Source organism: Centruroides vittatus, unplaced genomic scaffold (genome assembly GCF_030686945.1).
Source record: "Centruroides vittatus isolate TY-2023 unplaced genomic scaffold, ASM3068694v2 scaffold_435, whole genome shotgun sequence".
Lineage (NCBI taxonomy): Eukaryota > Metazoa > Arthropoda > Arachnida > Scorpiones > Buthidae > Centruroides > Centruroides vittatus.
The window spans coordinates 4,631,051-4,655,005 of NW_027122708.1; the positions used below are offsets into that span (position 1 = coordinate 4,631,051).

General features: G+C 26.9%; 1 protein-coding gene across 11 annotated transcripts in view; it reads left to right on the plus strand.

Annotated features, from left to right (window-relative positions):
- Positions 1–23,955, plus strand: part of LOC136989019 (histone-lysine N-methyltransferase 2C-like) — a 293,266-nt gene that overhangs the window by 67,246 nt on the left and 202,065 nt on the right. For all 11 annotated transcript variants that reach the window (XM_067287031.1, XM_067287037.1, XM_067287034.1 and 8 more), the window contains exons 17-23: positions 8,404–8,562; positions 10,176–10,289; positions 12,647–12,748; positions 13,160–13,264; positions 14,225–14,406; positions 18,557–18,721; positions 18,872–19,008. In XM_067287031.1, the coding sequence (XP_067143132.1) occupies positions 8,404–8,562; positions 10,176–10,289; positions 12,647–12,748; positions 13,160–13,264; positions 14,225–14,406; positions 18,557–18,721; positions 18,872–19,008 (964 nt within the window). The remainder of the gene's footprint in view (positions 1–8,403; positions 8,563–10,175; positions 10,290–12,646; positions 12,749–13,159; positions 13,265–14,224; positions 14,407–18,556; positions 18,722–18,871; positions 19,009–23,955) is intronic.

The window sequence follows — 23,955 nt, forward strand, 5'->3', positions numbered from 1 at the left end:
AAAGTATATCCTTAGGGTACTATTCAGTATACAAATACGTAGTAAAAACAAAATTTTAGTGCTTAATTAAAAAGTTAAGAAGATCGATTGCAAATAAAATAACTTAAAAGTTATAACTTACATTTAAATACCAACAACTGCCGAATCATATTGGGCTATTTACGGCTATTACATAAATTATAAACCAATTTGGGACTAGAGGTAGATGTTAGGCTTCATCTCATATTAACTTTAAAAATTATAATTTAATTAATTAATTTAAATAATTTAGACCTACTGGAAGAAAAAGTCGTAGTGACAGCAGGCCAATAGAGAGCAGGGTGCGCAATCCTTCCCATAATGAGGTTTGCGCGCCAATTTTCGTACGTGCGTTAATCAAGCCGAATAGTTTGGCCGAATATTCAGCCATTTGGCCATGCTCCTGGCCGAATATTCGGTATTCGGCCACGCTCCTAGCCGAATATACTATTCGTTACATCACTAGTAAAAATATTTTTCAGATGATTTAATTAATGTAATATAACTATCTAATTTTATTTGTAAAGAAAATCATAAGATTTTATTCTCTTATTAAATTTTTATTAAAATAGCAATAGAATAAATATGCTGTTTTATTGAATTAATATTTAGTAATATTTGTATGAAATGAAGGATTTATTATGATTATTCCGATTTTCCTGAATTATGTATTTCATTCAGTCATCACAAAAGTTAGCACATCTATCAGGTGGTCAAAAAATTCATGGAAAACACTTGTTATGGTTGTCAGATGTTCATTTTTTGTACACAATCATACAGATATCTCAGTTTCTCAAAATATTTTTCACTGGAAACAATGATTTCTTCATTTTTGAAAATCAGTCTGAGAAACACACTTGCAAATCCACCGTCAAAAATTTGAGTAACTCTGCTGTCATTGCATTCACCAGTTCCTCCTTTGAATCAATCTTGTTTCCTTTCAAATTCTCTTCATCCTTGGGAAGAGGAAAAAGTCACAATGCACTAGGTCTGGTGAATAAATAGGAAGCGGACCACCTTGCAGGACTCCAAAAACAACTGGGTCACTTTGGTTCTATGTCTAGGAACATTATTGTGATGAATCATGATGTTGTGTAACTTGGATCTTGGATGTTCTTCAAAGCACATTTTTCAAGCAAACAGAAGAGTATCATTCCTGTCACCACATCATTTTGTTCTAGGATGACAGGTGGAAGGATGCCATAATGACAGAAAAAAACTGTAACCATGACTTTTCCAATGCTATGCTATCAGAGAAACTTTATGGGGATGTCCTTGCTATCAGCTACTCACTGCTTGTTCTGGGTTTTAGTTTCAGGTTTGTAATAGTAAATCCAGGTTTCATCACCTGTCAGTATATTAGTGACTATTTCTAACATTCTAACATTAAATTTCTCCAGTATGAACTTGCAAAACTTCACATAGTCTTCATATCGTTTGGTGCAACTGAGGAGGTACCCAACATGCACACATCTTCCTCATATGCAGGAGTATGCAATGACTGACCCTTGTGAGATGTTGAAGTTGTATTCTAGTTCTCTGGTACTTATTAATCAGTCTTCATCAAGAAGGGCCTTGGCAACATCAATCTTCTTTGGAATTGCCATAGCCTTTGGATGCTTTTCATGTTCATCATCATCAAGATTGAAGGACTCAGATTGAAACACTGATACCATTTGTACACAGTAGACTGGGATGGAGTTTGCTCACAAAGTTCTCATTGGAGAGTTTTGAGACACTGCACTGTTGAATCTCCCAGGCAAAACTGCACCAAAATTGTAACTCTCTTGTCACATTCAGTCAAGGAAGGCAAAGGCTGAATTGATGCACTTATAGAAAGATTGCCAGTCTCCATGATGTTGAAACAGGTTGCCATCTTGCATGTGAGTTTCAGGAACCTCTACCAACACACAGGTGAAACACTATTACAAAGTTGCAATTTTAAAAAACAAACTTTTATATTTTATATATTTTCCACAAACTTTTTGACTAACCCTCATAGGTACTAAAATCATATAAGTTACAATTTATATAACTGCTTATATGATTTTCAGTGCCTAGATGTCTTAGCTCTAGTCATCACATACATAGTCCTAAATGTAGTAAGTAACATGTAATAGAGAAATACATGCAATAAAGATAGAAATAAAAATATAATTTAAATAAAGCAATGTACAGATATTAAATGAACAATAATAAAAAAGAATTGAATTTCTATTTTTTCATAAGGTAATTAAATATTGAAATTAGGTTTAATCTGCACTTAGAGAATTGCATTAAAAATACATGTACAGTTATCCCTCATATAACATGGTAATTACGTTCTGAAAAAGTACAGGGTTATGCAAATCTGTGCTATACGAAAAAAAGGACTAATGCAAAACATGGGGTTACATTCCAGAAGTTAGCAAAAGTATACTATTCTTTGTTGTTACTAAGAGAAATATGTTTATTAAAGAATTTCCAATCAATAATTAACTAACAATCACAATTAAAAGTACTGTATTATGCACTAATATTAATTATAGTTAAAGAGCATTTTTTTTTACAGTATCATTATCATTTGAGCTTTTTTGTTGATCTTGATCAGAAACATTGGCAACGTCTTCATTTTTTATTTTTATTCTAATTTTTTATGGATGACAAATTAAAATAAAAATATGTTTATAATTGAAAATTTGTTCTAGAGGGTCACGTTTCTTTAGTTGAGTACCAATGGATTTTTTTCTCAGAATTTGTGTTCAAGTATTGAATTGTTCGAGTTGGGAACTGTTCGAGTATTGAGATATTGCTGTATTTCATTTGTCATTTTTATGACTGAAGTAATCATTCATAGGTAAGTAATATCTACAGTTAAAAAAAGTTTAATAACACTTACCTAAAAATGTTTAAATAAACTTTACTAAATGCAAAGATTAATCTATACGAAGAGAACATTGTGACAGTCTTAAGGGCTAAAGTCTGAAAACAACAGTGACGACACCTGGTTGATAGGAAAGTTAGTGTAATTTTTTCTTCCTTCTCCTATCAGTTTTCATTAAAGAAAACTTGACAAAAAGCACAAAATAATTTGAAAATTTCAATATTTAAAAATTGTGGGCAAATTTGAGATGACACATGTGCTTGCTTGAATAAAAAAAATATTGAATAATGAAGTTTACACTTAAAAGTTGTGAAATTTTGTATGGAGGATTTCCAAAACTGTGTTAGAGTGAAACCAGAAGTTCTGTTGTACAGGTATATCCCCAATTTTCAAATTGTGTTGTATGAGGGATACCTGTGTACAGTACATACATATTCAATAAGAAGTTAAGAAAATATATAAGTAAAAAAATATACTGATTTTAAATTTGATTAGAGTGAAACCAGAAGTTCTGTTGTACAGGTATATCCCCAATTTTCAAATTGTGTTGTATGAGGGATACCTGTGTACAGTACATACATATTCAATAAGAAGTTAAGAAAATATATAAGTAAAAAAATAACTGATTTTAAATTTGAAAGTTGATTTTAATTGTATATATGTTGCTCTCCAACTCAACAAAAATTTTAATGTTTCTTATAAGCCAATAAAAGTACAATACTTTTATTGGCTTATAAGAAATGTTAAAATTTTATAAATTATTGATATATATATTGCTTTGTTGTGTTAATTTAAAAAAAAAAGATTTATGTAATTAGGAAAATGGTTAACATATTGGAATGTAAACCTGCAATGTATGGCATTCTTGTATTAATAAACTGACTGTAAACAAACTGAATAATGTGAAATAATGTGTGTTTACTGATATTGTGCAATGATTGGTGAAAAATATCAGATGTCATAGTCAATGTTTTCTAAATATGTTTCGAAATGAAGCAATTAATAAACAATAATTAAAAAACAACTACATTTATATATTTATATCTCCAATTCTTAAATGACTTTCTATTTAAATGTTTACAATATTATTTTTATAATTATAAGTTATAAAATTATTATTTATTTTAGCTATATTTTTGATATAAATAGATGTAGTAATTCATATATATATCTGGTAGATTGGATTGGAGCTCTGATAGTAATTTATTTGCACAGTAAGCAGAAGTTTCAAGTTCCACTCTGAGACATCTTTTGTGTTAAAATTTTTAAAATTGTTTAATTTGTTCAATTTAATTTTTAATTGTTAATATTAATACAAGATGGTGGTATAACCACCGATTTGTAGTTTATAGTTTAATCATTTTTTATTATAGCACAAAATAATTGGTTAATTAGTTAATCAGTTATTTTTGGCAGCCAATTAAAATTTTGACTTTGTTATGTTAAATGAATAAATACAGTAAATAGACAAATAGTACAGATATATTTGTTGTCAAGGATTTTATGTGTTTTTTTTTATGATGTGTTGATTAACTTGTGTCTGTTAAGATAGCTGAAATCAGATGTGGATGCTATACTATATATATAGTTATGTAAAAAACTATTTTAATTTAATACAAGTAATTTTAAATCTTCAGTAATGATACTGAATAAATTCAATTTTTTTTTTAAATAAAATTGTAAAAGGTCTCTTGTTTATTAATATATTTTATTGGACTGCAGTTTGAAAAAACTATAGTTATATTATTAAATTTACTCTTACTTTAAATGTCAAAACAATGATAATAAGTTTTAACACATACTTTGGGAATGGATTTATATTATCAAACTGTATAGAATTTACTTAAGATCTTTACTTAATTTTATTGTTTTAATGTAATGCCTGCAGTTGACATAGACATCATATGTTGGAAAATACCTATTAGAATATGAAACCTAAACACTCAATAAAACTAAAATTTTTGTAGCAGTAACAAAATAAATTAGCACAGATAATTTTAATTTTATTCTAGATATGGCTTGCTGCTTCTAAAATCAGCAGAAATGCCAAATATTCTGCAAAAAATTTTTGCATTTATTTTAAGTCTTGTATATGGGTCAAGCTTGGATAAAATTCATTTCAAATAGATACAAGATTATATCTACACAATAAGAAAAAATTTATATAGTTTTCTCTTGCTCTCATTGAATAACAGAGGTTATTTTTAAATATGTTGATTATAAAAAGTTTTTAGCAATTTATTTTAGTTTTTAAAGAAAAATTAACTTTTAATTCAGCAAAACAGTTTTAATAACTAATGTTTTCAACTTCATAAATGCCAGAAACTGCAATGATAAAGATGGTTTATTCTTTATGAAAATGATGGAAGAGAAAAAGAAAATGACACTAAATTGGTTTAGTTCATAACACTTTGTGCATTTATCACAATGTACTTTCTATTCTCTTTTGGTTTATAGGAAAAATATAAAAAACTTTTTTTGCTTCATATTGCAGTTTTTTCTGCTGTTAGTTGAGAGACTGGTAAAACAGAAATGTTTATTGGCACTTTAATACATTATCTATATATTTTGGATACTAAATTAGCTGAATGTGAGATACACGAGTTTTTGGGATTATTTTAACCCATTTCTATGAAAATTTTTATGTAAACCTTCATCGTGATCATTAAGAAAAAAAACTCTCGCTTAGAATCTGATTGAATGACAACTAGCACAAATGGATGGGAAAGTTAACATGCCATTGTGAAACAATAACATCCAATGGTGAAAGAAGGGAAAAGCGACACCATGACGTCAGTGCAAATCATCATCAACCTTGCACACCTGCAAAAGTAATCTTTGCTTTCAAAACAATGGAAGGTCACATGACTAAGTTCCCACACAAATCGTATAAAAGGTGGAGACACCAGAAGTTAGGCACACTTTGATGAAGTATACTTTTGATTGTGGCCAGTCAATCTCCATGAAATGGACCTGATCCTGTCCGAGAAGACAAAGGATGAAGACATTCATTAGCTATGAAGCTTCCATATGAATGAACAAGTGTCACATCAGCTAAAACATAGAGATATATTTAGATATTTGTGAACTCTCTCTCTCACATTGGTCACAGAATTAGGTGCGGCATAGGAACTAGATTAGTTGCTGTTCTTTTGTAAAAATCTATATTTTAACTGCATTTATCCCCTTGTTGCATGATCCATATGTATCCTTTAGATTTAGATGTGTATAATAAACTTTATTTTGTTAAATGTTAAAGACCTGTCAGTCACCTATCGACTTATCCATTGCACCTCCCCACTCAATAACTTGCCCTCCTATCAGATTTAAAGCCATCCAACGACAACGTGAGTGGGTTTTATGAACCCGTGCCAATTAAGTGGCATTTAGGGAACAGCCCCTGTGCCCCCGACTTCTCACATGAATATATACAGATTCACAATTTTATTAAATATTAAAATGTACAGTTTAATATTTAATAAAATCGGACTATTTTTGCTGATTTCTTTCATTAGTTTTTAATATTCTGTATTATCACTTTATTAAAAACATTTATTCTTCTTTTTTAAAGTATTTCACAAATAAAATATGATTTCAATGAATGTTTTAAAGTGTGTTTTGAGCTGCCATATTTTAAACAATAATAACACAAGTTTCTGTTTGTTCTCTTTCATTGTTTTAAGCATTGACACTTGTGAGAAGAGAACAGGCACATTTTATTATTTTTCATTCTTATGATGCATTGACCAACTTTTAGTTAAACATTTTTGCTGAATTAAAAAGTTATTTTTCATGTAAGCACATAAATATAGAACTATTTTAATATACAGAATCAATTATTATTTTGTAAACATTTTGTTTTTTTTTTAATGTAAAAATTTACAATAATACTAATTATTTAAAATTATTAGTATTTTTTGTTTTATTTTAAAACATGTTAAGATATTGATGTTTTGCAATTTCTCTGTATTTATAATTTTGTCTATATTTTATTTATTTTATTTTTGCTCATATATGTCTTATCTATTTTTAAATATAAATTTTTTAAAAGAGTATAATTATTAAAATCAGAAGTTTAGAAATCAAATTCTGCTGTCTATCTTATTTACAGTAATTTATTTTTTTCAAATTTGCTTCCAAAGATGTAAATTAATTTAATCATTCATGTATTTTTGTTAAATATATTTTAATGAAATTGAATGATAATGTTTTCTTTTTAAGTATTTACATATAATGGAAAGGAATTAACATTTAGTGTTATAATATTCAAATGTATCTGCTAATAGTATTTCATCAATGGCCAGATGGCTGAGCTGTTAAGGTGGCAGCCTACTGCTTTGGGGACCCAGGATTGAATTTGGGAGGTCATGAATGTCATGAATTTTTCAGGGTGGTCTATCTGAATATGTCAAGCCATGACTCTCTCACCACCCATCTGCCCCCAAACTAGCAAAACCCATAATGAGCTTGGTAAAAACAAAAAAGGCTCTCTTAGCACCCATAGGGTGGAAAGAGTTTAAAAAAAATAAGTATTTCATGATTAGATTATAATTAAATATTGACTTTTCGATTTTTAAGGCTATTAAGGTAATAATTGTATATAACCTAAAAAATCTTGTAGATGATATTCTGCTTTAATAATACAGGGTGTTTCAAAAAGAATCACATGATTTAAAAAAATCATAACTATTCAGCTTTTAAACTGTTTTGATCAAACGATGTACTATTAGAAAGAGGAAATTCTCTAGTTTTATGCGGTTGCAAGCACCCACGCACTTCCTTCGTCTGTCAGTTCTATATTTTCAGGAATTACATATATCAATATTCTTAAAAACTGGCTTTTCTCACAGTTTAAAGATCGATTTGGATGACTTCATTTTCCAGCAGGATGGGGCACCACCACACTGGAGCCTGAGAGTTTGAGAATTTTTGAATACACAGATTCCCCAACAATGGATTGGCTGTACGGGACCTAATGATTCAGCTTTACATAACTGGCCTCCTAGGTCACTGGACTTCACTGTTTGTAATTTTTTCGTGTGTGGGTTTATAAAAGACTCTGTTTATGTGTCTCCTCTTTCAGCTACAGTGGTTGAACTGCATAACAGCAGCAGTGACAGCAGTGGATGCAGACATGCTTGCAAAAGTTTGGGACAAATTTCACTACCATTAGGACATATGCCGTGCATCCAAAGGGGGGCATATTGAGCACCTATGATTTAGTATGTAAAAAAACTTGAAGATTAACCCTGTAATATAAAATTAATCTTAAGTGTGTATTATCATTACTTTTCATAATATAATCATTTGAAATCGGATGATTCTTTTTGAAACACTCTGTACATTGAGCTTGGTTATCGTTGATAATTAGATTATATTTTATATGATTGAATTTATATGTAGTTTATGCATTTATTTATTAATTAGTTATATATAAAATATAATATGTAACTATAATAAGTATAAAATATATTATAATAATAAAAATTTATTAAATATTGATTTATATTTCTTTTATTTAGCCAATGAATTATGTTGGTCAGCCTATGGCAGTTATAAATTACCAGAATGATATTTCTCAGTCATATGATCCTACAGTATTAACTTATCATCTTCCAAGACATCTTCCTATCGGTGGAAAATTTCCAGGCAAGAAAAGAATGGGTGTTGGAAGACCAAGAGTATGTATATTATTTGTAACAAAAGTATGCATGTATGAAATTTGTATTGGAATTTTTTAAGACAATATCAAATCCTTTTTAAGTGACAAAGCTATATGTTCAATTATCATTTGTAATGATATTTGGAGAAAATTACAATAACATATATTGTAGTATTTTGAATACTAAATCTATCAATTGTGAAAAACGTTATATTTCTAGCTGCAGGCTTTTAATGATTAAAAATCTTCTATTAATAATAAATAAATAATATACAGTGGATGATCAGTTAACAAACAGTTCAGACTGTGAACAAATCGGATAACAAACACTTCACAGAACAAATACCAGAAGAAGCAATGCTGCATTTAAGATTTGTAACTATATTTTAACATATGACATATGAAAACTAGTAAAATCAGACTAATATAGATGAATCCAATGAGATAAAAGTGTACAAATATTCCAAATTATGAAACATTTGTGGTCTTAAGCATTTTGAATAAAGGTTTTTCAACCTGTATCATTTTTTTTTTGGTCTGTTTAGCTTAAATATTAGCTTTTGAGCAAAATTTTTTGATAACACTGAATGATAAGAGAAACCAGTTTTAACTATTTCTAGAACAGTTTAGTTCTTTTTTGACACTTTTGGCTTGAATCTAAGATTTCTAGTTTTTGAAGAAATTATAAATTAAGCTTATAGTAAACCTGTATGTTACACAATCAAATTGAAATCTCTCAGAACCTGATCTTGCTACATAAAAGTTATTGTAACAAAGCCTCTTTTAATTTTAGAATTAGTGTAATTTGCAACAGTAAAACATCTTTATATAATTTCTGAGGGAATTTTGTTATGTTAAACTTGCCTAACAACAAAAATCTCATAGAAAGTGCATGGGAGTGTCTTCTTAGTGTTGCAAATTACATGTAATAAAATAATTATATTTTAGAATTAGTTTAATTCTACTTATTTTATTTTTGCCTAGGAAGATTCAGGTTCTGACTGATTTTGGATTTTAATATTTAATACATATGGTAGCATTATTTTGCAATAAAATCACTCAAATCTTGTACTAAAGGAGACTAATAATACTACATGTTTTCTGTTTTAACATTGTTGTTAGACAATCTATTTATAGTCCAACAAAGTTAGATGAGGAAGGGGATACTTTAAAAAAGTTTTCACTGTAACAATAAATCTTTCTATGACAGTATTTGTTTTATTGTTTCACTAAATATCACTATAGAGGGATTTGATTATATATTATATGCTATGTCCTATAATAACATCTATGATATGGCATGTCAACTGTATATATTACTGCTTATAAAACACCTGTTTATTAGCATCATTATTGATTATTTGGTGATCAGAAAGCAATGTTTTTAGCCTTAGATGTTAGTTATTATTTATATATAGGGGTGTTTTGGGTTGACATTGTAATGCATTATAATTTTTCCCATATAAAATAGTGGGAAATAGGCTCCCAGTTAACATTGTCATGCAGAATGTCTGATTTTCAGGAACAGAGTACTGATATTAAAAGAGGATATTTTATTCTATATATTTATTGTTAGCAATTTTTATAAATGTGTGAAATTTCATTAATATTTATGGATTGTTATTTCTTTAGGGTAGTGGTAAATTTGCCGGAAAGAGAAGAGCAAAAATTGCAGAATTTCATCGGAAGAGGGGTCCAAAACCGAAACTTAAGATATTGAATATGCCTGGAACTTTATCTTTTCCAGTAAGATATTTGATAAAATATTATACTTTTATTTTTGATAATTATTTGGTAACAAAATTTATTTTTTAAACAATAATTTTAGAAATTTATTAACTATATAAAATACAATATGGATTTTTAAAGCATGTTATAAGAAATATTGTCAAGCGACCACCAAATTATTTATTGGACTATATTAAGGTTAATTTAATTATAATATATAAAGCAGTTTGGCTAAAGGTAGGTAGTTTGGCCACCATCACATGATAAATTTAATAATTAGAAAATAAATCAATTTTTAATTAAAATTTAGAATATTCTGGAAGATTAGATTGGCCTGGAACAGGTCTTGAATCCCTAATCCTGCTTACTGGGCAGATTATTGTCATTTATGCTACCTGGACCTCCATCTGCTCTTTGCTTCCAGATCTATTAACTAATTAATTAATTTAGATGCTACCATACTGGTCACTCATGTCTCTGTGCTGACTGGCAAATTGATGCTCCAAAATCAGCAGATAACTAACTGCAGTGATAAAGGGAACACTGAAAATCATGACCACAAAACTACTAAAAAATTTCAATTTGTTGCATTATTTATGACAATGAATCTTATTTTCTGCTTAAAAATTCAACAGAAATTGAATTCTATAAACAAATAATGTTTTCAGAAATAAAATGTATTTACCAGAAAAAGTTTTAGAAATGATTATGTCTGCATATAGGTTAACACAAAAAGTCAGAATTTTGTTTTGTGTATGCAAATTTTGTTTTGGATGTCAAAACATAACTTGAATATTCAAAACATTTATTGACAAAAACTATTGAAATGGTCATTATAGCATCTAACCTGATGGCACATCATGTCACTGTGTCATCACAAAACTCAAAAATTTGGGTATTAATTATGTAAAGAAAGGAGAAAATTCACTTAATGTGCCTAATTATGGCTTTTAGAAAAGTTAAATTTTTTTGTTTCAGAAAAGCCCAAAGGCCTTGTCTGAAATAAAATTTTTCAAAATTGATCTGTAGTAAAGCCAACTTCCGTGCTCAAAACTTGGTTTGGAAAAAAAACTTAGTGGGTTTGACAAATTATTTTTGTAAACTTTTCACTAAGAAACATAAAATCTGCTGCCACTACTTACAGATTATTTTCTGTGATTAAATACATTTGAATTAAATTTCTATCTCTGTTACCTTTGGAGTTATGCTTGTTTCTCATGTATGGATTTTTAGTGGAACTCCCTTACTGTGATATTTAAACAAAACAAACTGCTTATGTGAAGTTGAGGGTTGAGGAAGAATAAGAATGCTAATATGCTAATGTTTTCAGCTAATTAGTCATCTTTAGGCATGTAAAATTGGAAATTTATAAGTATATTTAAGAATCCAAAGCCCTATATATATATATATATTATATATATATATATATATGGGTGGTTTATTCAACCTCTGATGGTCCATTAAACAAAGATAAGTGTAAATAACAAAATGAATTTATTACCAAACGTTAGGTACAAACATGGTTACTTTTTGACATAATCACTGTGAAGATTGAGGCATTTCTCACATCTGTGGATGAGCTTTGAAATCCCCTCTTTATAGAATGCTGCCTCCAGTGACTTGAGATGGGCCTAAACATTGTTTTGAAGATTGTTATTAGTCTCAAACCTCTGCCCTCCTAGCTACATTTTCAGTTCAGGAAAGAGGTGGAAGTTGATTGGCACTAAATTGGGGCTATACGCAGGGTGTTTAAAAAGTTCCAAGTTGGGTGGAAGTCTGAAAGGTGAAAGTTTCCACACCTGTAATGTGTGAAGACTTTCATCTCTTTCCTGAATTGAAAATCCTTTTTATTTATACTTGTCTTTCTTTTTTGGACCATCAGAAGTTGAAAAAAAAGCCTATGTATATTTACATAGCCAAACAAGTGCCTTTTAAATCTGCTAATTTTAATAATTAATACTAAGTAATTTACTTAGTATTAATTATTAAAATTAGCAGATTTATAGCCTGAGTATTTAAGGCGATTGTTTGGCTATGTATCTGAATATTGTCATTGTATGAATGGGGTCACATGGTATAAATTCATCAGTAACTCTAATAATTAATATTATGAACATAACGATAATGAAAAAGTCAGGGTTATTAAAATGTTGGTAAAATCAAAATAAAACTCCAAGTATCAAAACTAGATAATACAAGTTCACAATGTTAGCCATCTTCATGCATGTGATAGTGACTTATTGTTATGTATGTTAATTTTTTGTCTTTTGAGATATTTCTTCTGCTGTATGTCCTTTTAAAAAAATATAAATATTATGGGATGTAGCAGAGGGTAATGTAAGCATTTTTTATAAAAAATATCTTATTTTTAATAGGGCACACTACTTGATACAAAAGATTCTAAACAAGACGATGAACCTACAGTCGATAATAAAATGATTCTCTGTTCCTCCTCTGATGATTTTGTTTTATCTCAAGTAAGTATTCAGTAATAATTTAATAGTGAAATTTAGATCACTTTTATTTTCTATATTTTAATTTTTTATTGATTCAAATCAAAAAAATTAATTAGTTTATTGGTTTGAATTTGAATGGATTGATTAATTTCAATTTTTCAACATTAATTTGAATACATACTGTAAAAATGTTTGGTAACTCAGTATAATAAATTGTTGACTTTATATTTGTTATAACACCCTATAATAAATAAATATATATTTTTCATTAAATAATTTAGGGAACAATTTAGCTTTAGTTTTTAACTTTTTTAGTTAAAAACAATACATCTCAGATTATATATCTTTTAATAATGGAAAATATGTATTAAAATTTATATTTATATTATTTAATTATTTTGAAATATTTTCATTAAATAATGATTATTTCAGGATTTGTGTGTTATGTGTGGAAGTTATGGACGTGGTGATGAAGGTCGAGTTATTGCATGTTCTCAGTGTGGGCAATGCTATCATCCTTACTGTGTTAGTGTTAAAGTAAGTTGGTTGAATTTTAACATTTTAAATATGTTTTTCTTTCTTATAAAAATGCCACTTACTGATTTTGATGCAAAATTTTTTTTGAAAATTATTTAATATTATTTTAACTTATATATATATATATATATATATATTACCTTTACCTCCAATATTAGAATTTTTTTTAAACATTATTAACATTAGAAAAATTTTTTATATTGAGGGGAAGATGATATTTTAATTATTTTGATGTAAAAGGTGTTTTTTTTTTTAAATTATAAATTAAAATTGTTAAAAAAATATTAACATGTTTTTAGAAAGTAGATAGTTACAAGAAAATGAGAGTGCACTATTAAGATCATTACATTACACATTGAAATATCTTTTTCAAAACCATAAAATAAATATTATTATTTATGAACAGTTTCATTTATTTTTTGTTAAAATTTTAATGTCTGAAAATCACCATTTAGTTTTTCAATTCTATGAAATTCAATTTTGTTTCAATTAATTTCAATTTAATTTTTCAGTTATAATTCAATTATTATCATCAGTTTTCAATTATTATATATAGTTTAACATTGTAAATTGCTACCTGGAGAAGTTAGCAATGGTAAATTGCTGATTTTTACATATGAACTAACCATGAATTCTATGAACTATATCAAAAACTTTTAAATGATTTTTACAATACCAAAGTGAATACATTTATCTTATATTATCATATCAGTATAACACATTCAAATGTATATTTTATTTAAAATATATTTAATAATATCAAGTTTACTTTGCTATTATTTTTAATATTGTAAAAAAATATCATGTTGCAAGTAAAAGTAAAATGATAAGAAAGGATCTAGGTGATTTAGTGTTTAATTATAATATGAGAAAATGGAACTATGTATGGTTTTTTTATTCAAATAAGAATGTTTTTCTTCTAAATTTACATATAATTGTTTAAAAAAATTTTTTACATAGGTTACTGCAATTATTTTGAAAAAAGGTTGGCGATGTCTTGATTGTACAGTTTGTGAAGGATGTGGTCAACCCCATGATGAAGGTAGATTATTGTTGTGTGATGATTGTGATATTAGTTATCATACATACTGTTTGGATCCACCTCTTGATGAAGTTCCACAGGGTAACTGGAAATGCAAATGGTAAGAAATTTATTTCTTGATTTATTTTTTAAATGAAAATTTTAATGTTATTGATATTTTATTGTATTTATTTTAAGCATACTGAATACACTCCATAATGCGGGAGGGAAAAAAAACAATAAATACAAAACAATACAAAAAATAGAACAAAATAACATTAATTAAATTAGACATAAATCAAATTACATTAAATTATGGAGCATCTGCCAGTATAAAAAAAACAACAACAAATAAATAATAATAATATTTCTTACCTATAAAAGACAAAATATTAGTATTGAAGCCACCAATTGACAGATGCTCCCAAACTTCATCAGCAGTAGAACCAAATTTAAAGCCAAGGAATCATGCCCTCTAAGAAAAAAGATCAACATACTCTTTTAAAAAACAAAAGAATTTAAATTGAAAATGAGGATCAAAGAGAACTTTAAGGAAATAAGACCTGAAGAAAACAGTATAACCACAAATTTTTTCTTGTAGTGATTTAAAATGTGTGCTGTAGACTAAAACATGCAAAACATCCAAAATCTTTCCTTCTGCACAAAAACAACACAGTTCTCTGGAATAATTGTTTAGGAAATATAATGAATTGCACTTTTCCTGTGTAAAAAAAGACAGAATAATAAGAAACACATTTTGATTATATAATGAATTATCGAAAAAAGTAAAATCCAATTCTTTATACCAGCTGTTATATATTAATTCACTATTATTTATTCTTCTATTAAAACCACATAAAAAAGTTATCAAAAATGTTAGTTAGGAGGAGTGACCAGTCTATCAACTCTACATTTCCACTTGTAACATTAATGCCATGTTTATTACATGTGGTAATGAGAGAACTAGTCCAATCTATACAATCCTTGCCAAGTAAAAATTTCAAACATATCTTACTTAAAGTACTAACTTACTAATAAGCCAATTCCCTAACCTTCTAACAGGTAAAAGTTTTATAGGAGTCAAAGAATATTACATCATAACTAAATAGCCCAGTGTGCAAAATAGGTCTCTAATTAATTGGATCTGTGTTCTGTGATTATTTATTAAGTGAAAACCCCAGATTTATGGAGCATATAACAAAGAGGGCAAACACATCATTTTCAGTAACCATAAATAATCATTCATGTTTTGCAATCTAGCAGATGTTCCTAATTGAGCAATTTTATTTGTCAATATTCTGGCACGAATTTTCTTATTGGAGTAATGTGTCCAAAATGAACTGTTGGTCGAAAAAGTAACTGTTAAATATTTGTAATTCGAAGAGACTTGAATTGGGAATCTTTTAAACCACCATATTTCTGCCTTCAAATTTTTACCACTTTTTTCAGAAAACAACAACCTTAGACTTATTCAAATTTAATTTCAAAACGTTATCATCTAAATAAATAGTTAACAAATTAATCATTCTTTGAAGTCCAACCGCAGAATCAGATAAAATTACAGTATCATCAGCATAAGCAAGTATTTTACTTTGAAACCATTTACTTTATACAATAGCCCGAGGAGTTAATAGTGTCATAAGATCATTCAAAAAGATAATGAACAAAATTGGGCTTAAAATACAACCCAGCTTAACACTGGTCTTAGAAAACATTAAGGAAGAGCAGATACCTCTATCTTTTACTGTAAGTGAAGAATTTTCATACAAAGAAATAAGTAGAGACACAATCTTATAACTTAAATCCTAACGTAACATTTTTGACCACAACAAGTTTCTAGAAACACTTATCAAATGCAGAAGATAAATCAACAAAGAAGGCATACACCTTATTTTATTGATAGAAGCCTATTACATAGGAGTTTTTGAATATTATATTCTGTATTTTGTGGGGAATGCTTCATGTTTAGTTGTTTGATAACATAGCTTGTATATGTAGAATTTTTTAATTGTTAGTACAACATATCAAACATTAATTTGAGGGAGCATGGATTATTGACTTGTTTTTCATTTTGGTTTTCTTATACTCTAACCAAAAAGTTCTCACAAGTTTTTAACATCACTTGATCATGTGAGTGATCATTTAGACTCTTGTTTCTTTATTTCTACTGCTTTAAATTATTCTATTCATCACAAAAAAATATTAAACAATAGCTTTTCATGACATTTCTTGCATTTGAACAGAAGATTAAAGGGATCATGAAGGAAATCAAATAATTTTTTGTTACAATATGATATAAAATTTAAATAATAATAATAATAATACGAGGGCTATTCTTTAAATAAGGTCCATTTGTGAATGAGAGTGAGAATGATGTGCGATCGCAGCAGTGCGCATGTGCATCTGCTCCCAACATGCTTTGCGTGCATTTAGATGCAATTTGCAGCTATATCTTCTGTCTGTGTGCTGAGCTGTAGAAGTTTATAATGTTTAAGAAAATTGAGTCACCTGCTGTGAGATATGATCTGTTATTCAATTCTTGAGTGTGAGAAACTTGGCAGCAACAGAAATTCACCATCAGATTTGTGAAGTTTATGGTGATAATGCTACAAGTGACAAAACTCCGGCATGGATTATCCATACAAAACAAGCAGCTGCAGCGTGGCCTACTGTCTTCCGGTGTGATATTTCTCCGTGACAATTCAAGGCCACATGTTTCTGCACAAACACAAGGTCTAATCAGTTCTTTTAGATGGGAACAACTGGATCATCCACCTTACAGTCCATACCTTGCACCCAGTGATTTTCACTTGTTTTGGTACTTAAAGGAGTTCCTTGGTGGTCAACAGTTCAATGATGATGAAGAAGTGAAAACTGAAGTCATGGATTGGGCTTATTCACAGGCAGCAGATTTTTTTGAAGTTGGAATTCAAAAAATTGTTGAGTGATATGACAAATGTTTGAAAAAAATGGAAATTATGTAGAAAGGTAGATAAAAGTATGTAGAATATGGGAAAAAAATATATTTTAATGATATTTGCAGTATTTTTCTTCTTATTAAAAAACAGACCTTATTTAAAAAATACCCTTTGTAATAATACACTGTTAACATAACACAAAACTGGAAGATACCTGGTGTAGACAACAATTAGAATTTTTGTTACAAAATGTTTACATCATTGCACCAGGAACTAGCTAGCACCTAACACACATCATCAATTCACAAAACATGCCAAAATTTCTTACTCAGGGCATTACCTACATGAAACCTAAAAACAATACCACTGACCTCTCTCAATACAGACCAATTACATGTTTTCCAACACTCTTTAAATTATTGACATTCTGTATCGCAAACAAAAATATACAAACATGTTGGAGAACACAATATTTTTACCGAACAACAAAAAAATTGCTATAGAAATCACAGGGGATGCAAAGAGTAGTTACTCTTAGAGTCAGTCATTCTACAGCAAGCACACAAACAACACAGAAACATACTCATGGCATATATAGACTACAGAAAAGCTGTAGATTGGATTATGTTGTTACATTATCACGATAGTACATTAGATAGTATGCTTATAATTATCTAATGATTATTGTTTATGACAATTAGTTCAAAATTTTGTAATAATATTAGCATTATCTTTGTATGATTATTTGATATATTGTTGAAAATGGATATTTGGGATTTGGAATATGAATAAAAATGAATGAAAATAGTAATAAAAAAAATGTGGAATTGTAATTTCATTCAAATAAAGCAGTTTCAATTGAAGTTTTAGAATTTTTTTAGATCTATTTATCAAATATTATGTGATAATTTTAATTTTTATTACATAATATTCAATGTAATATTACATTGTGTGTTATTATGTAATATCTTTTTATAGAAAAAACATTTTTATGAAATTTTAACTTATGAACCCATTGAAGAGATGAATTAATTGAAGCAACCAAAAAATTTTTTAAGAGATACTTTTTGGTTGTAATATCATCATCATCATCATCATTATCATTTTTTAAAATAATTTTAACTTGAAAATTTTGTTATTAAAAATTATAATAATTTCTTTTATAGACAATGAAAAAATTTTGCTATAAAAATGAGAAATTTTTCAAAACTTACAGTTTTGAAAAACTGAAAAGTAATTAAAGTGGTTATTATTAAAATAAAAAGTTAATGAGTAATTTTAGGTAAAATAATTTAACTAAATTACATTAATAATAATGTAAAAATATAATAGAAAATATGTCTATTATTATAGGTGTGTGGTTTGCATACAGTGTGGTTCAAAATCTTCTGGTTATGGATCCCAATGGCAAAATAACTATACTATGTGTGGTCCTTGTTCTAGTCAAATGACATGTCCAGTTTGTCAAATGAATTATCAGGAAAATGATTTAGTAATTCAATGTATTCAGTGTGAGAGGTAAGAAAACAAGGTTTTGTTTTATTAATAAAAATTAATAAAATAATGTTGTAACAAAAAACTTTTTATTGAATACTTAACGAAAGTATGTATTTTATAATCATTCACATTCTATATTATGATATTTAACTATTTTCAAAATTAATTAAGGTGGCTACATGGAAAATGTGATCAAATGGCAAATGATGACGACGCTGAAATTTGTTCAGAATCTGGTTATTACTGCATTCTTTGTAGACCAAAAGATGAACTGCCACCTCACTTGATGCGTAAGATCAGGGATAATGGTAGAATTATTGTTTTTTTATACTTTTGTTTTTTTTCTTAGTTTTAATAAATAGAAGATACTAAAATTTTTATATTTTATAATATTAGTACTATGTAGAAATTCATAGGTATTATATTTTTAGATTTTTAAAATTTTATTTTAAGCTTTTGAAATCTGTAAGAAAATAGAATTAAATTTATAATTTTTATACTGACTTTTTTTACAATGAGGAGCTGGTTTAGTCAGTAGGGACTAGTACTTTAAGATATTAGTTGAATTAATACTTTTTATTTTAATGAGAAGTCATACATAATTTTTATGTTTCACTTCATTTTCAGTAGATCAAATGTTTTTAACTCTCAGAAGAAATGTTTTCTGACATGTTATCAAAATTGAAAAATATACATTAAAGAACAATGTTTCAAATAGACAATATTGTTTAAAAGATATTTGTACTAGAACATCCAAGAAGTTTTTTTTATCTATACATTGTTATAAGTTAATACTTAAAACAATTGTTAATACATAAAATTTTTATTAGAATAGTGAAAATTTCAAACAGAAATTTTTAAAAGTTGGTCTGTAATTGTTTACAAAGATGAAAATATTATTTTACTCCATGGCATGGTCAATGTTTAAACAGCACTTAAACACTAAGTCAAGTCAATTTTTATCTTAATTTTTGATAGAGTTGAAAAGCCTTTTCCACTAAACTAATATATTCCATAACTAAAATTAAAAGAAATAATGATATAAAAAAATAAAAATAAGGTTGGTTTTGTCTCTTATATATTAATATTAACTGATATTATTTATTTATTATTTACATTATGTATGTATACTTTAAATTAGAAAAAATGTTGAAAAACCATTAACTGAGTTTTCCTTAAGGGGGACCCAGTTAATGGAAGCTATATGTACTCTAAAGTATAGAGTTTCTTCTGGGATGTTAAAAACATGTGAAAATAATTGATAGTTGACACTAAAGAGAAAATGTTGCTAAAATCAACATCTTTGCAATTTGATATCTTACGAAAAATAAAATCATTTTACAGAAAAAGATTTTCAACATTGTGTAATATAGAATATATTCACTGAAGTTATCAAAAATTAAGCTTATTATGATAAATGTGAAGTATGATTATAAATAATTTTTCAACATTACTTTATTTTATTTAATAATCTCAAACTACCAATAGGTGGTGATATATAAATATGGAAGTTATCAAAACATATTAGAATGTTAGAAAATTGAGATCACATAAATAAAAGACTAATTTTATTCATAGGATGCATTTCGTTCTTAAATAGAGCCTCTTCAGCCTCTATTTAAGATGTATGCAATATTGCAACGTTCTATTACGTTGCAATATTGCCTGCAATATTGAAAAAACTTACATTTAACATTCAATTTTAACTTAATACATAAAATATTACAAAAGAAAAAAGAAATTGCAATATTTTGACTTAAGTTATTAAAGATTATGTGGGCATATACTACTAATTGTCCGTATCGCCATCTGGTTACAAATTCTTTTAGGTAGTGTACTGACATTTCACACAGACAATTTCTTAGGTGACTCTGTATTAAATGTGTTTTTACCATTAGTTAACAGAGACACCCCTTAGTGAGAATTGATAGCCAGGATTCATATGCTTTTCTTTCCAAATTGTCATTAATTCTAAATCTTTTATTAACATTTATAATTTTAAAATGTTCATAATATTATCTTTCAATAGGTTTATTTTTCATTTTGTAATTTTTTTATCTATTAAGTTCAAATTGAATGTTGAATATGTTTTTGTAATGAAGATATCAGTATTTATGTAATAGTGGTTGTAGAGGGTTTATTAAAGATCAAAATGTATCCCAGAAATAAAATCAATCTTTTGTTGATATGATCTTGATTTTATAACATTACAATGCAATTTGTATTGATTGTAAAAGATTCTGTTAAAACAGAATTAAAGATTTTAAGTGGATGATCCTTTTTTTAAATAGAAACTGAAGTAATTAGTTAACAAGACAACTTTTTTAAAACAAGTTTTCATTTGTATCATAAGTCATAAGTGTGCTCAACCTAAACCAAGAATGTGTATTAGCTCAGACAACAGTATAAAAGTTAATATGAGTGAGAAATTTTTGTTATCTGTTTAAGGAATAATGTTATCTAAAATTGTTTTAGATTTAATATCTATCAATCTCATGATGACACAGTAATGATCTTCACAAATTCTCTAGTTTGATTATTTGACACTAACAATATATATTAGATATAATTTTTTATTGCTGTTATGAAACTGTAGATTTAGGAATATTTATTGAATAAGTTATTAATAGTATCATTAGTTTTATTATTGAAATATTTTCTAAAGGATCAAAACTGCAAAAATTCTTTATTCTCTGTCAATTCTTTATTGTCTGAAGCTTAATTGGTTACAAGGGGGTTATATAAAGCTGAAGTTAGTGCAATGTAATAAATTAACATAATAGATTAATACAAGATAATACAAAGTAAAATACACAATAATAATCATGTTTTAAAAAATGTAATATATTGATTATAATTTTTGCAGATTTAAATCTTATCAAATACTTTTTCCTGCTTGCTTCAAATTTTATACAATGAACGAATACATGTTCTCAAGTTCCATACACTTGAAAACTGCAAAAATATGCACATTAATCATATTAAGATATTAAGGCTTTATCTACTTAAATTTTTATTAAATCCAAATATAACAGTTCTCAGCAGTTTACTTTTTTATTCAGTTGTAACTGTAAGCAAAGTTTACTATGTAGTAATTTTCTGTTAAGTGATAAATTTTATTTATTTTTATTTGTTTCTAATTAATAGTGTAGGATAAATATTTAACATAGAAATAATAATTCAAATAAATCACATAAGAAATATTCAAATTGGCATGTTTTTCCGATCAGCACTTTTTTAACAACTATTTTCCACAAATTCTCAACTGTTTTTTCCTGATTTGGATTTTTCCCAACAGTTATGTTTTCCTGAATACGAGTTTTTCAGAAGAGGATACTTACCCATCTGGATATTTTGCTGAATAAAGTTTTTTTAATTATTTATATTTCAAGTCAAATTGACTTTTATTACTATTTTATCCTAATAAACAATAATGTATTTTGCATAATAATAGAAAGAATAACACCTGAACACTGGTGATGTAACTACTGTTAAATAAGTTAGATAGTGCTTAGGACCCAAAGAAAGCTTTTAGAGTTTTTAAAATTACTGACAAAAAACAAATTTTTAACTGTTTTGTGTAATATTTGTATTAAAAAAATAATGTAAAAAAGTATAAAAGTAGAATAGATTTACAGACCCTTTCAACAATTTTTGCCTCATGCATGATATGATGTTATGCTAGTGCTTTTTTTTAACAAAATGTGTGACATTTATAGCATTCTTATTTGATACAGAATAATTAATTTTGACATAGACAATTATTGTTATCTATAAATGCTAGTAGGATTGTATATTTTTTGACTATATATGATAGCATTATACTAACTACATCAATTTACCAAATATAGCTATATTCTTTATTGTGAAATAGATCTGTATTTTATATGAACAGTTTGTAGTTTTGAGTTTATGTCTATATTCAAATTGTACAAACCAAAAATTTATTAATATTTTCTTAAATTTTTTAATCTTAGTTTTTGGGCTTTTCTTCATACAAATTTAATCTTTAAAATAACTGATAATCTGGTTTAGATAGTTAAAGTAAATAATTTAAACAATTAAGAAATAATTTTCATAATAAAATACACTCTACATGCTATAGAAGTTTTCAATAAATTATCTTATTTTCTACTAGTATTTTCCATTCCAAATTATGACAAGTATTTAATTGCACACCTGCAAGTCTAATAAAAAAAATATAAAAGTTTACTTAAAATAGTATATATGTATAAAAATGTAATTATTATTTAATATTATGTGTTATAGTCAATTTGTTAGTAATCTTTCATGCAAAATTATCCCAGTTGCAAAACTAATCTAATATGTCATATTTGGGGAATATTTATTTTTGAGATCAAATATTATATTTTGAAAGTTTCTGTTTATTGAAAAATTACTCAGATTAATTTATATATATAGTATGATGCAAAAGTTAATTTTTGATTTATTTTATGTATAATTATTAAGAAAAATGTAATAAAAAAGAGACAGAGTAAAAACATTATTTCTTCCATAATGAAGAATTATTTACATTAAAAAAATTTTTGTAAACATATTTTGAAAGTTATGAATAATGTACTGGAAAGTCAAGAATTTGTAAATACAGTGCAGGTTTTCATTTAATAGGTATAATTTTTAGGAATAATGTAAATAAAATTTCATTGTATAAGAAATTCTGTGATAAGTTAGTTTTATTTTGTTACTTTTATCACATTTGTGAGTTATTAGCCAAAAAAATTGAAAGTAAAATTAGCTCGTTTGAATTATAACTACTTTTTTTCCAGAAAGCAAAATTATTTCTTTGTATATGAATTTTAATTAAATAAGAATACTGTGTGGAATTAAAAATTTTATTATATTTTGTATACATTACTGTCATTATTTTGCATAATTTTTGATTAGTTTGTACATTATCAACTAAATATATCAAAAAAACTACATTGAGGATGTAAGAAATAGCTTTTGATGATGATACAATTAGTAAATTTGGAATGTTGAAGTATTATTAAAGAATTTGGATTAGAAAACAAATGGTTGAAATAAGCTTTTTTAATTTATTAAATTCATATAGTATTAAGATTGTTTTATTAAGTGAATTCTTAATAAAACGATGTAAATAACATGAATTATTGCAAAATTTTGATACTAAATGATGACATAAATCAGTTCATTTTAATTAAATATTCCTTTAAGTTTTATATTAGATAATAAACTTTTTATTTTATATCTAGATTAATGATAAACCTGTACAA